This window comes from Microtus oregoni, unplaced genomic scaffold (assembly GCF_018167655.1).
Source record: "Microtus oregoni isolate MIOR12 unplaced genomic scaffold, Mior012 000000F_ref0000247, whole genome shotgun sequence".
NCBI classification, from domain to species: Eukaryota; Metazoa; Chordata; class Mammalia; order Rodentia; family Cricetidae; genus Microtus; species Microtus oregoni.
The window spans coordinates 41,413,167-41,427,883 of NW_024543059.1; the positions used below are offsets into that span (position 1 = coordinate 41,413,167).

The 14,717-nt window shown below is 40.6% G+C and overlaps 1 protein-coding gene across 1 annotated transcript; it reads left to right on the forward strand.

Annotated features, from left to right (window-relative positions):
- The first annotated feature begins 322 nt into the window (after positions 1–322).
- Positions 323–1,348, forward strand: LOC121462526 (mas-related G-protein coupled receptor member X1-like). The gene has a single exon (XM_041674188.1). It carries the CDS (start codon positions 323–325, stop codon positions 1,346–1,348), a length of 1,026 nt encoding a protein of 341 aa, XP_041530122.1.
- The last annotated feature ends 13,369 nt before the right edge of the window (positions 1,349–14,717 follow it).

Consider the following 14,717-nt stretch of genomic DNA (forward strand, 5'->3'; position numbering starts at 1 on the left):
AAAGGAGTAGTGCTTGGTCTGTGTAGCCCCCTGAATAAAAAAGTTTGTCTCATAGAATATATTAATATGACATAGAATAACATGGATTACTCCCATGTGATTTAGAGGTCCTGAATTATGCATAGGAAGAATGACTCAGACTACAGAGCCAACAAACTCTGGGTTTGAATCCACAATCCAGAACTCTTAAGCTATTTGTAGGTGACTTGCGGTCATGTTACTCTCCTTTTATTTATAAATGAATTTATTTAGAAATGCTAACAGCATCTACATAATAACATCATGGTCCTGAGGATAAGGGACCGTATTAAGATGCTCAAATATGGTTTATGTTCTCAGGGACACTCCTGGAAGATTTGTGAGCATGGATCCAAACATCTCATCCCACAGCACAGAATCTACACCAATGAATAAAACCAGCCAGCCTGAGAATCCTAAGTGCAGTCCAATCCCAACTCTGCACTTCCTGACCCTCATCATTGCCCTGGTTGGATTGGCGGGAAACACCATTGTGCTCTGGCTCCTGGGATTCCACATGCGCAGGAATGCCATCTCCGTCTATATATTCAACCTGGCCTTGGCAGACTCCTTCTTCCTCTGCTGCCACTTGATTGACTCACTACTACGGATTGCTGATTTCTATGACTTCTATGCCCATAACTTAAGCAAAGAAATCTTAGGCAACATATCAATCATTCCCTATATCTCAGGTCTGAGCATACTCAGTGCTATTAGCACAGAGCGCTGCCTGTCTGTATTGTGGCCCATATGGTACCACTGCCACCGACCAAAAAACATGTCAGCTATCATATGTGCCCTAATCTGGGTCCTGTCCCTTCTGATGGCCATCCTTGATTGGTACTTCTCAGGATTCCTGAATCAGGTTGATCATCATTTGTGGAAAAATGTTGATTTTATTGTAACTGCATTTCTTGTCTTTTTATTTATACTTCTATTTGGGTCCAGTGTGGCCCTACTGGCCAAGGTCCTCTGTGGTTCCATGCGGAAACGACTGACCAGGCTGTATGTTACCATCTCACTCACGGTGGTGGTCTTCCTCATCTGTGGCCTGCCTCTTGGGTTTTACCTGTTCCTGATATACTGGCTTGGAGCTCAATCGCGTCCTCCCTTCTGTCATCTTTACCAAGTTACTGCTCTCCTGTCCTGTGTGAACAGCTGTGCCAACCCCATCATTTACTTCTTTGTAGGCTCCTTTAGGCAGCATAGGCATCATCGGTCTCTCAAGAGGATTCTTCAGAGGGCTTTGGAGGACATGCCTGAGGAGGATGAACGTACAGCCAGCCACCTTCAGAAAACCATTGAGGTGTCAGAAAGTCGAGAATGGTAAATAGTCCCTCCTTTAATCAGACAGGGGTTGAGAGTCAATACTGCACAGACTTATCTTCTCTCAGAAATGCCCCAGGGATTGAAATGCTTTCAAATGTTTTCTTTTAATCCAATTTTCTTATAAATCTTAAAGTAATCAGAAATTTCTCCAACTTTCTTGGTACTATCAATGAATTTCTCGAGTAGCCCCTGTATATTTCTCATTGAACACTTTTTGCTACCAGTTTTATAATGGAAAAGTTCTTTTTCAAACCATAAATCCGAAACTGAGAACATAAAGGTATAAAATGTTTTTCCTCTGGGCCTTTTCCCAGAAAATTTTATTCTCTGTGATTCTCCCAGAACTAGATACAGTAAGTTTGGTCCTTACTTTATTTAAGTTATATGTATTTACTTACATGTAAGGATCATTTACATCTCCAATCTAAGGAGAATAGTCCCTCGAGACATGCTCTATCTGTGTAAGAACAATGCAGGAATTCACACTTCTGGGATGTATTTTGCTAACTTTTTTCTTGTGTTTTGGGCTAAAATCAAGGCTTTTGTCCTTGAAAATGGTAAACAGACACTTACTTCACAATTATAGTAAAGAAATATGGTCAATTCATTGAATGCTGGAAAAATTAAAAAGAAGTAGAACCTGAAAGTTGAATTGGAAAGATAGAGCAGTGGTATGGGGTCTATTTTAGAATAAAATATAAAGATTTAACTATGGCATTGACATGAACTGAAGGTATAAGCTAAACAGAACCAGAAGATTCTATCTGTGCACTGTGAGTATAAAACTTGAGCACATTCTCCTCCAACACTTAGCCAGCTCTCTGGCTAATGTAATGTTCTTTCTATAAGATTCTATTGTAGGCCTGGAGGGATGGCTCAGCCGTTAAAGACTAGGCTCACAACCAAAAATATAAGATTCTATTGTATATGTGTAGACAGAGGTTTCTGTCTCACCAGGTTCCACAACTGTTTAGTCCCAAATAAACACACAGAGGTCTACTTTAATCATAAACTGATTGGCCTAGTAGATCAGGCTTTTCTTATTAATTAATTCTTACATCTTAAACTAGCCCATTATTCTTGTCTATATTAACTACCTGGCTTGGTACTTTTTTGGGGAAGGCAGTCACATCTTGCTTCTTCTGGGGCTGGGTCACAACTGGACTGTGTCCTCTTCCCAGAATTTTCTTGTTTTCATTGTCCCACCTCTACTTTCTGCCTGGCTACTGGCCAATCAGCATTTTTATTAAAAATAATACAAGTGACAAGATAAAAGACCATAGTCCCACAGCACGCCCCCCTTTAAAAAAAGCAAGAACTCTGAATCTAATATCCTTTGTTTAGCTTTTCTCCTGACCATTATGCATAACAACTTGTAACCAACATTCTAAACAAAGGAAAATATCCATAGTCCATTTTGGGGGGAACATGGTGTAGTTTTCCAGGCTACTTCTTACTGATTGGGGGCACTGATAATCTTATGGGACCTAAAGAAAATTTAGAATTATGATCAAGTCATGACTGGAGTATCCTGTGAGGCTTGATCATCTGAGGCAGCAGTCTTGAATCTGTTTTAGATGTAGAACTTAGACATCTGAACCATCTGCCCCTATCAGAGATTTCTGTGATCAAACCTGATTTTTCTTAACTTGTAATGAATCCACAGCATCCCATTTCCTGTGGAAACAAAAGTAAACCCTCTTCTCCAATGTAACATACCTTTTGACTTTAATTTTTAAGTCAAAGTATTTTCAAATACCTATCTTAGATTAATTCAGCAACATTTATAAACAAATATCTTTTAGCAGCTGTTGTTCCTTCCTCAGCATTCAAACAATTCAAAGAAACATAATAACATACAGTATACAGATTCTCTGTGTGGTTTTTATCTTTACATGGCTTTATTTTAAACTCTATTTCTTTTATTTTTATTTTTAATTTTTGGCTTTTTCAGACAGGGTTTCACTGTGTATCTTTGTCCTGGAATTCACTCTGTAGACCAAGCTGTCCTTGAACTCACAGAGATCCACCTGCATCTGCCTCCCAAGTGCTGGGATGCTGCGATTAAAGGTATGTGCCACCACACCATAAACTCACAGAGATCTGTCTGCCTCTGCCTCCCAAGTGTTGGGATTAAAGGTGTGTGCCACCACACCCAACTACTCTCTTTTTTTTATTTTAAGAACTTTGTCCATTTTTTTTCTTTTCCAAGCCTACATATATTTTAAACACACTATCAACCATTTAGAGGCTTTCTTCATCTGAATCTATCTTTACTGTATATCTTGCTTTTTCTGACCACATGAGTCTTTAATTTGCTAAGCAATATGGCTAGGATTAAATCCATGGCTTTGATGGCTGGATCCAGCCCATTCTTTAGCTTTCTGAGAGTCTAGCTTTATGGCAGAGGTAGTGGAGAGCCATGTTTATTGCCACAACTCTATGGCATTTCACGGTCCATGCTACAACCAATAAGCATGTTGTAGGCTATTCATAAACACCATTTAAGGGTTTTGTGGCAGAGCTTCTTAAAAGGGCTACAAAGCTTTTGCAGCTAAAGCTTAGTCAGGAAGCCTCTCTTAAATGAGATGCATTTGCCTTTATCAAACAGAGCACATCCTGAGAAAATGTTGCTATCAATAAGCCATGCTTAACTCTATTCTTTTCTGTCTAGAATTACTTCTCAAGCTCTCTCAGGCTTTCTGTGGATGCAGTTGTCCAGACGCTTGGTAACATTTGTTGACTGAGGTTTTCTGTCCCACCAGTCCTGCAGCCGTTAAGTCCCAAAGAATCACACAGAAATCTACATTAGTTATAAACTGATTGGTCCATTAATTAAGTCTTCTTATTGATTAATTCTTATAACTTACATTAGCCCATAATTCTTATCTGATTTAGCCATGTGGCTTGGTACCTTTTTCGGGGAAGCAGTCACATCTTGCTTCTTCTGTGGCTGGGTCACAACTGTGGACTGCATTCTTTTCCCAGAATTCTCCTGTTCTCATTGTCCCACCTCTACTTTCTGCCTGACTACTGGCCAATCAGTGTTTTATTAAAAATAATACAAGTGACAAGGTGAAAGACCATTTTCCCACAGCACTTCCCCCCTTTTCTTAAAAAAATAAAAATAAAAGAGAGTTTAAAATAAAGCCATGTAAAGAAGAAAACACAGAGAGTCTGAATTATGTATATTACTGTGTTATCTTTGAATTTTTTGACTGTGAATGAGCTAAATACAGAGAAACATTTCATTGTATGGGTTGCTAAGCTAAATCAGCATGTATATTATATAGGTATTATGACTCCCAAATTTGGGTCTAAGGACATGTTGTTTTAGAGAAGAGGTTCTTCTCTTGCTTCCACAAAGGATGAGAACCTTTGGATTGTTTCCAGATTGGTGTGGTTTGATAGAACAAGATCCCCTAAATGATTGCCTTGAACACCTCTCATAAAATTACTTTGCCCAATAAACAGCTGGAAGAAATTTGCACAGAATTACACCCATATTCCCAAATATTGTTTATAATTGTTTGTTTAAAATTATTATATTTACAATTAAAGGGAGATATGCTGTAGAGATGAATAATTTGCTTTGGGATAGACCTTGGCTTATTGGTATAAATTTAAGGTAAATTTTGTTATACTGTATATGCATATTTCTGTCCTTGATTAAGGTACTGTATTTGTGTAGTTCATTTTAAAATGTAATGTATAATTAAGAAATATAGGTTAATAGATAGTAATCTATAATTGTCAATTTTATAGTCATATTAGTTAGGTTTTCTAGATATATAGAGATATATTTCAGTTAGTTAGATATTCTTCAAATCTTTCAGAGACCTTCAAAATATGGCACGTAAATGTTTTAAAAATTTAGGACTTTTTATGCATGCAGGATCCACCGAGAAATGACTGCTGAACTTGCCTAAAGGTAAGAGGATCCTTTGGGGATTCTGCTTCATGAGAGAGTCTGTGAGACATTCTGCAAGATACAGAAGAAAGTGACTGGAAAACTGCCAATATAAGCAGACCTGTCTTTGAAATTTCCTATTTCATGGAAAAGTCTGCTGAATACTATGGGCTTGAGGGCTGAAGATGGATGCCCCAATGGTAAAAAAAAAAAAAATTGGGTAACTGTCCAGGCAGCGAGATGTCTCTGTCAATTCTAGAGTTTTGGAAGTTGCTTACAATGTACTTTCTTTTTACTTAGGTAATATTATATCCTTCTGGAGTCTTTGATGGAATTGAAGAATTTATAGTTATAGCTTTCCTTAGTTATGATAAAAGATAAAGTAGATATAAATATTATAACTGTAAGCCGGGCGATGGTGGCGCATGCCTTTAATCCCAGCACTCGGGAGGCAGAGGCAGGCAGATCTCTGTGAGTTCGAGACCAGTCTGGTCTACAGAGCTAGTTCCAGGAGAGGCTCCAAAGCCACAGAGAAACCCTGTCTCAAAAAACAAAAAAAAATATATTATAACTGTAATTCTTGCTTGATACCTGTTTTCTTATATGTAATTTTACTATGCTAAAGTTAAAGACCCCCTTTTTGCTTAAACAGAAAAGGGGAAATGGTGTGGGAGGTGCTTCTGTCTATGTGTTGCTTTTATTGGTTAATAAATAAAGAAACTGCTTTGGACCTATAGCAGGGCAGAACTTAGGTAGGTGGGGAAGATGGAACTGAATGCTGGGAGAAAGAAGGCAGAGTCAGAGAGAAGCAACAAGCAGTCGCCAGAGTCAGAAATGCCAAAACTTTGCTGGTAGGCCGTGACCTCATGGTGATACACAGATTAATGGAGATGGGTTAAATTAAGATATAAGAGGTAGCCAATAAGAAATTAGAACTAATGGGCCAAACAGTGTTTTAATTAATACAGTTTCTGTGTGATTATGTCAGGTCTAAGCTAGCTGAGTAGCCAGGAACCAACATGCAAACTTTTCCCCTACATATATACTAGACACTGTTATTGTCAATATAACAATGCTGATTACAGAAACGATAAAATTTAGTTACTGTTCTTTAGGAGCATGATAGAGACTGAAGAAAAGTGTGTGTGTGTGTGTGTGTGTGTGTGTGTGTGTGTGTGTGTTGATGATGACGACCAGAGTCACTAAATTGTTTAGAATTTGAACTGATAACTTTACAATTTTCCTAGCTCACTTCTGTGAGCCAAATTAATCTTTTACATTTTTGATCTTATTTGTTTTTCCTTTTTTCAAAATATGTTAATTGAAATATAATTACATATCAAATAAACATTAAGTAACATAGAGACAGATGAAGATGGGAGAAGAGACCATCCATACTGATATTGTTAGCAAAACCAAGGACCTCAGAAAATGGTAATACATTTCAAGTATTTTGTCATCATGCAAGATGAATTCTAGGAGCACAGAGAACAGTATCTATCATGATCTTGAAGTAAAAAATAAATAAATAATGGCTGGCATGAATTTTGCGAAATTTGTTGTAGGAGACTCTATAAACTATGGAGAGTTATTCAGGTCACCCAGCAGAACAACGGAAAAAGCAAAATTCCCCCCCCCTCCTTTTTTTGGTCCTCTTCCCAAGGACAAACTCAATAACAATGATCCAAACAATAGGGAGACAGAAAAGAAAATACATAGCCAAGGAAAAAGGAGAGAAATAATGGAATGCCCTTTTCCTCTAATCAAGTCTTTCTGTGAACAACACGTCCAAAATTAGGAACTGGGGCAATGCCATTTTTAATTCAAATGAACATATTATTTGTGACATATTAATACTTTTGTTTTCAAATGATAGCTTTAGAGTTTGTCACCAGTTACCAAAATCTCATGGTCACAATCTTGTCCCTTTTTTGAAATTTGATGTCTACAGCCCTTGATAATTTAGCATACAACATGTTGTTATACTTGGCAAAATAATGCATAGCCATTTCATGTGTTCCAAAGAGTATAATGACAGTAAACACAAGTCCGAGCCTTTAACATGTTATTTATTCATTTTATTTTTATACCATTATTTGTTCATTTTATAATGGAAATTTAAAAAATATATGACAAAATTTGTAGTACATTTTAGTGATTAGTATGTTGATTTTATTATAATGTCATTCCTCATTTATGGATGGGGATAGATGCTGAGAAATACTTTTTTATGTAAGCAGAGTATTTACATGAGCCTATCATACACCTAAACGATAATATATATAATATATATATACTCAGTGGGGTATTATTCAATCCTTGATATCCCAAAATTATGATAAGTAGTGTTTTCACTTTTCATTAGATTCTAAGAAATTTTAATTTTTCCTTGATTTTTTTCTATGACTTGTTGGTAATTCAAAGTTGTAATTTCAATCTCAGTGTGTTTGTATATTTTTGCATACATTCTATACATTATTCTTGCTGTTGATTTCTAGTTTTATTCCATTATGACAAGATACAACACGAAAAATTATTTCACTTTATGGTTTGTTAAGACTTATTTTATGATCCAAATTGTGAACTATTGTGAAGAATGTTTCACGGACTCAGGTTTCTGAGATGTTCATTCTATAAAGGTCAGATGGCATATTCCATAGAAGTCTGTTAAGCCCATTTGCTCTATAGTGTAGTGTAATGCTGAGGTTCCTTGGTGAACCTTTTGTCTGGATGATATACATATTTGTTGATGAGAATGGGTTCCAGAAGTCCTAGTATTATTCCTGAACCAGTCTATCCCTTCAAGATTGTTTTATGAAAGTAAGTGCACTTTCATGCATACTCAGTACATATATGTTTACAGCTATTATGTCTTCTTAATGAGAGTTCTCTTTATTACAAATAGTAGTATTCTTTATCATCTCTGGTTGTTTGGCTTGAAGTCTACTTTGTTAAATATGAGTCTTGTCTTTAGAACCAACTTTTAGTATATAATAGTGACAGAGGACACAATAAAATAAATAAAAATGATCAAAAAGAAAGAAAAGAATGTGTCAATGTCTTCAATTTTTATTTATTTTTATTGCTTTATAAATAATACCATTCAAAATTTACACTTCCTCCCCTCCTCCCATTTCCCTCCCACTCCCCCACTCACCCTCCCACCTCCCCCTCCAGTCCTAAGAGAGGGCAGGGTATCTTACCCTGTGGGAAGTTCAAGGCCCTCCCCCCTCAATCCAGGCTTAGAAAGGTATGCATCCAAATAGACTATGATCCCAAAAAGCCAGTACATACAGTAGAGACAAATCCCAGTGCCATTATCATTGGCTTCTCAATCTGCCCCAATTGTCAGCCACATTCAGAGGGTCCAGTTTGATCCCATGCTGGTTCAGTCCTAGTCCAGCTGGCTCTCCTGAGCTCCCATTAGATCAGTCTTTAATTCAAGAATAAAGATCTTGAACCAGCCTCTTTCACAGGCTACTTTCAGGACCCAGAACAGCTCCTTTCTCACAGTTGCTTTCACTGTGATAAACAGATGTCCTTAGGGACTGGAGATTGCCATTAATGCTGTTAAAAATTCTGACTGAGCCAAAGTTTTATCAAATGGAACTGATGAATCATAATTTCCTGTTAGAAAAGAATATTAAAGGTCATTTTCAAGAACAAAATGCTTTACAAAGCAAGAACTTTACTAACAATTATATACCTGTCACTTAGGACAGTTTGGGAAACAGCAGATATTCATGGAACAGCTGCCATTTTAATGAATAGGGCTAGCCTCACCAAGTTAAAGCATTCTTAAGAAGCACTCAAACCTATATCTGGCATCTGAGAGCAAGTCCACTAGACTACTCCACTCCAATATTTCTCTAGGAGACATGTATAACTAGAGGAAATTCATATTGTGTGTATATATATCACAACTGATAAATCAAAATCTGAGGGCAGAAAGGCATAGACAATGTGCAAAGCTCAACTTGAGACAGGTAACAGAGACGTAGAGGCAATTTCTTCTTAAATTATGATTATATCTTGCCTTACTATACATGCATTTTTTTTGTTCTTCTTTGGGATTGAGATAAAGGGTTAATTACACTATACTGATGACAGTAAATTTTCTAAAATTTTTAAACAGGTAGCCAGGGGGTTTCAGACGTTCCTTAAGTGGTTACATCTCTGCTAAAGAGGGGCAGCAAAAAAAGAAAGAAGAAGAAGAAGAAGAAGAAGAAGAAGAAGAAGAAGAAGAAGAAGAAGAAGAAGAAGAAGAAGACTACGCTATTCTTACAGAATTGAGTATCAAATGAGGAATGAAAGATATAATAATCTATGGGTATAAACACAAGGACTTATGGGGAAGTTTATTCCTATGTCCATTTCCAGAATCATAATAAGTTCTCCTCTGTGGCCTACACCTCAGCCACTCAATGGGATTTGGCTCAATTGATAGGACCAGGCATGAGTTTCATCTTATGAAGTCTCTTAAATTCAGGAAGTGATTGGTTACTACCATAAAATTTATGCCCTTCTTGCACCAAGGGACATATCTTTCCAGGCTAGTCATTATTGTAGCTTGCAGGATTCATAGCTGGGCAAGAGTATCAATGACTTTTTTCACCCAATATAATGACTAGAACCTTTCAATACTACAAAAAACTGAAGATCCCAAGTAGGTACCAACTTGATTTCTCCATGTCCTAGAGTAGATGATGATTAATATAGAGACTCACAACTGGTAAACAGGCAGAAAACAAAATAGTACAATATGCTTAGTTCTATAAATGGGACATCTGCATCACACCTCTCAAGACTTCAGAATCATCAAAGAAGATGGGGCAGAAAATTTTAAGAGATGGAGCTAATGAAAGCCTACAGCAAAACTGTATTTGTCAGACATGACAACGTTAGGAAAGACCCCTTGTTTGCTACCGGCTGCCCAGAACTGTATTAATTAAATCACTGCTTGATTAATTAATTAATTATCACACAGAAACTGTATTAATTAAATCACTGCTTGACCTGTTAAGTCTTGGCTAGATCTTACATCTTAATTTAACCCATTTCTATTAATCTGTGTATTGCCATGTGACTGTGGCTTACCGGCAAGGTTTCAGCTAATCTCTTCCCACCAGCAGCTACTTGGCATCCCCTGACTCTGCCTACTCTCTCTATCTTTTCCAGCCTGGCTACACTCTGTTAAGCCATTGATTGAAAGCACCTTCTTTATTCACTAATCAATAAAAACAACACATATACAGAAGGACTTCCCACACTATGACAGGACCATTGTACACATGAACTCACAGTGGCTGTGATTGTGTGCTTGAGACCTGTGCAAAATTAAGCAAGCCAAAATATCATTCTGTGTTGGGTAGTAGCTCATAAAGTCTCACACTCTTAATATGGATAATTAATGGCTTCAGGGAGAGAAAGAGACTATTTTCCTCAGGGATATGTCCCTGAGAGGCTACCCATGTCCCAGTATATTGCCCTACACCCCTGCACATACAGGCAAAACTAAGTGGACTCAGTGTTTTTTTTTTTTAAAGAACACATGCAATTATGAGAAAAAGTGATAAGCAATAGATGAGGAATTGGAAGGGAAGGAGAGAGATAGATTTCACCAAAACCTATTATACACAGGTATACAATTCTCAAACAACAATAGGAGCATGTGCACGCACACACACACATACACACACACACACACACACACACACACACACACACACAGACTCTACTACTCAACCATCAGAGATATTTAAGTCTTGTTACTAGACCTTTCTTCAACAAAGTAACTGTTCTCAGAGGGAAGCTCCCAAATGTGGCAAATACTTGGTACACACCATCTACTGAGAAGAATGAATAGAAACCCCTCTTTAGCCCATACAAGACCTGTATAAGATGAAAACAGTCAACATTCCAGTGTGGATGAGGGAGTAGCACATGACTCCCAGACCAGTTTGAGAAACTATTGACAGTTGTTAGATAATAGGAACGTTGGTTTTCTTTAGGAGTATAACCTTGGGTAGGTTGCCCATGCCCCACTGAATAATCCCCATATCCCTGAACACAAGGGAAACACTAATTAGACTTAATGAAATAATTTTTAAAGGGGAACACAAAGTTGGGGGTGGGGTGAGGGGGACCAGGAGTACTTGGAGGCAAATAGGATCAAAATACATCATATACATAGTATGAAATTCTCAAGAATTAAAAAAAATCACATTTATTTTTTAAAATAAATACCTTTTTAAGTTACATATCAGACAATCAAAGAAGATCCAGGGGAAGGCCAAAACCTAAGGAGAATATCATGGTTTCAAAATTATAGGTCTCAGGGACTTCCAGATCTAGAAACAGAGCCAAACAGATATCACCTGTTGGTGCTTCAGTACTCCCCAAATCCATGGTACTCTTGTAAAATAATAGAGCTAGTCAGAACAACGGAGACATTCTTCAATTTCCTTCTCACAAATAGGAACACAGAAGCTCAGAAAGAAACTAAATTTCTTCCACAAGATTGAATGACTTTATAATGGAGGGATCGTGATTTAAATCTGGGTAATTATTTCTTTTATTTATTTTTTTTTTCAAGACAGGATTTCTCTGTAGCTTTGGAGCCTATCTTGGAAATAATTCTTGTAGACCAGGCTTGTTGTTCCCTTGCAACACTACAACTCCCAGCATCCCTCTGGACTCCAACGCACGCAAGCGTGGGACACATTTCCCAGAAGCCTTTGCATCCTCTGTTAAAAGCAAGGACAAGCCACAAGTTCCCCCCTTCTTATCCCTTCCCTTTGTCCCTTCCTTTTACTTTTCCTAGTGTGTTTTCCCCTCCCATTAAAAAGTGTACCACGTGGTACCGCCGCGTGTCTGTGTCTTTTCTAGCGTAACCCTCGTCTAACCTGCAGGAATTAAGAACAACATTTGGTGCCGCTGCATCGACTCGGAGACCTCTCTGTCCGGTGCCCGAGGCTTTTGCCTCTGGGTTTCGCCGACAAGGTCCAAAGAACCGACAGCCTTCGCTCACCACCACCTGTTTCCACGGCCATTTCCACAGCTTCATCCTGATCCGTGAGTTACCCCGGGTTCACTTCCTTCCCCCTGGGGCGTTCGAAGACTGTCCGGCGGCTTTCTTTGTGCACCTCGGGCTAGGGCTAGGTTGCTAACCCACCTCCCCCGGTTTTTTGCCCTCGGCCGAAACACCCACTCCGCGCACCCGGAGTTCGGTGCTCCGGGCTTTTTTCTCTTTTTTTCTTCCTTTTTTCTAACTTTTTCCTGTCCACTTTCGGGCCACTCCTTGTGGCACCTCCGGGCCCTGTGCCCTACAGAGCTTAATCGCCTCCTCTCAGCCAGGACTTTCTCTCCCGTATGGTTGCTGGGCTCGGGGCAGTTAAGTGTTAACACGCCCCAAATTCGCACGGACGCCTGCGTTTTTGGCTTGCCGTGTTCGCGGTACTCTGTTGGTACCTTTTGCGGCTGGGCTGCACTTCGGCCATGGGCTCAAAAAATTCTAAACTGGTCCCCCCATCTTCCCCGCTCGGGCAGCTTCTGGAAGCTCTCCAACCCCACGCCCTCATTCCCTCCATAAAACTTTCCAAGTTAACACGACTTTGTTCCAAGACTTGGCCTAAATACAATTTACAGGGCTCTATTCGCTGGCCTTCTCAGGGATCATTTGACCCTGACACTCTGCGGGAGCTGGCAAATTTTTGTCACCGGTCAGCTAAATGGAAGGAATTAATGTACGTGATGGCCTTCTTTTATATGGCTCTAAAAACTGACCCATCTACCTCGTCACACTGTTCACCGGCTCACATGTTTTTGGCTCTACCCTCCCTCCAGGAACCCTCCGCTCCGACCATGGACCCCGATGACGACCCCCCGCCTCCCCGACCTCGTGACACCACTCCTTCCCGCCCTGCCCAATCGGGGGCCACTTCCTCTATCCCCCCTCTTTCAAAAGTTTCTTTTAGGTACAAAAAGGAATCGCCTACACCTTCTCCCCACGCCTCTAAACGCTCCATTCCTAGGTCTCCAGGAGTTCCGCGTAAACATCCTTCTGGGTCGCCTTCCTGTTCCTCTGAATCCCCCAAAAAATCTCATTCCCCCCGTCTCATATATCCCAGCCTTTCCGATCCAGCTTCACCTAACTTCTCTCGCAGCAGGACTCGACTGCGAAGACAATTAACAATTTCTTCCCGTCACAGGAGGTGCAGCAGGCTGGCCGAATCGACTTCGGATTCTTCCGTCTCACCTCCCTGCCCCACCCCTCTGCCTCGGTCTTCCAAGACCCCCTCAGGCGCTAACCCCACCCACCGCCTTGCGCCTAATTTCACCCCTCCCCTTACGGGCTAGCGAGCCACTGCCGCAGCAGCAGACCCTGATCAACCCAAACCAGCTACCATTCTGCCCTTACGAGAGGTAGCTGGGGTCGAGGGCCCACTTCGGGTGCACGTCCCCTTCGCCTTATCGGAACTTTCACATATTTCTAAGCTACTAGGGTCGTATACGGCTAACCCCACTAATTTCACAAAAGAGTTTCAATATTTAACCCAATCTTACAGCCTAACTTATCATGATATTTATATGATTCTCTTTAACAACTTGCTTCCTGAGGAACGCCGACGGGTCTGGGAGCAGGCGAGACTGCATGCTGATGAAGTACACCAGACTCAGCCTTCTCATCCACCCGGTGCAGAGGCGGTGCCCGGTGCCCGAACAGGAACCCCACTGGGATTACAACTCCCCCGGGGGCATTCTGTCCAGAGACCGATTCTTAACCTGCCTCCTGGTGGGATTAAGAAAGGCGGCTCTCAAACCAGTCAATTATTCTAAACTTGCAGAAATATTTCAGGATACAAACGAGAATCCTTCCGCATTTCTTGACCGTCTCACCAAAGCTATGCTACAGTTCACAAACATGGATCCAGAATCCAACGAGGGCAGACAGCTCCTGATGTCCCACTTTGTCAACCAGTCCTACTCAGACATCAAGGCGAAGCTCAGACGTTTGGAGAAGGGTCCCTTAACTCCACAGGCACAGATCCTGGAGATGGCCTTCAAGATCTACCACTCAAAGAATGACAAGGCCAGAAATCATTGCCACGTGATCACCGCACCCGCCAGGCCAGCCGAGGTGATGGACTCCACTGCCCGCCCTCCGCGCGCGGCTCCCCCGCCCCCCGGCCCATGCTTCAAGTGTGGTAAGACAGGTCACTGGTCAAAGGTGTGCCCCAATCCCCATCGCAACCCGAGGGGCCCCTGCCCAAGGTGTCACAGGGAGGGTCATTGGTCCACAGACTGCCCTCATGCGTTCGGTGACGCTGGGGCAGCCGCCCCAGAGGACCCCCAGGTTGACCTATTGGGTCTGGCTCTGGAAGACTGAAGGTTCCCGGGCTCCTCCACTGACAACCCGACTGCTACGCCCAACTGCAACCAGGAGCCGCGGGTACTTCTT

Bases quoted from the DNA above. Each gene is read 5' to 3' on its own strand.
- LOC121462526 (XM_041674188.1), top strand. From the start codon at position 323: ATGGTTTATGTTCTCAGGGACACTCCTGGAAGATTTGTGAGCATGGAT.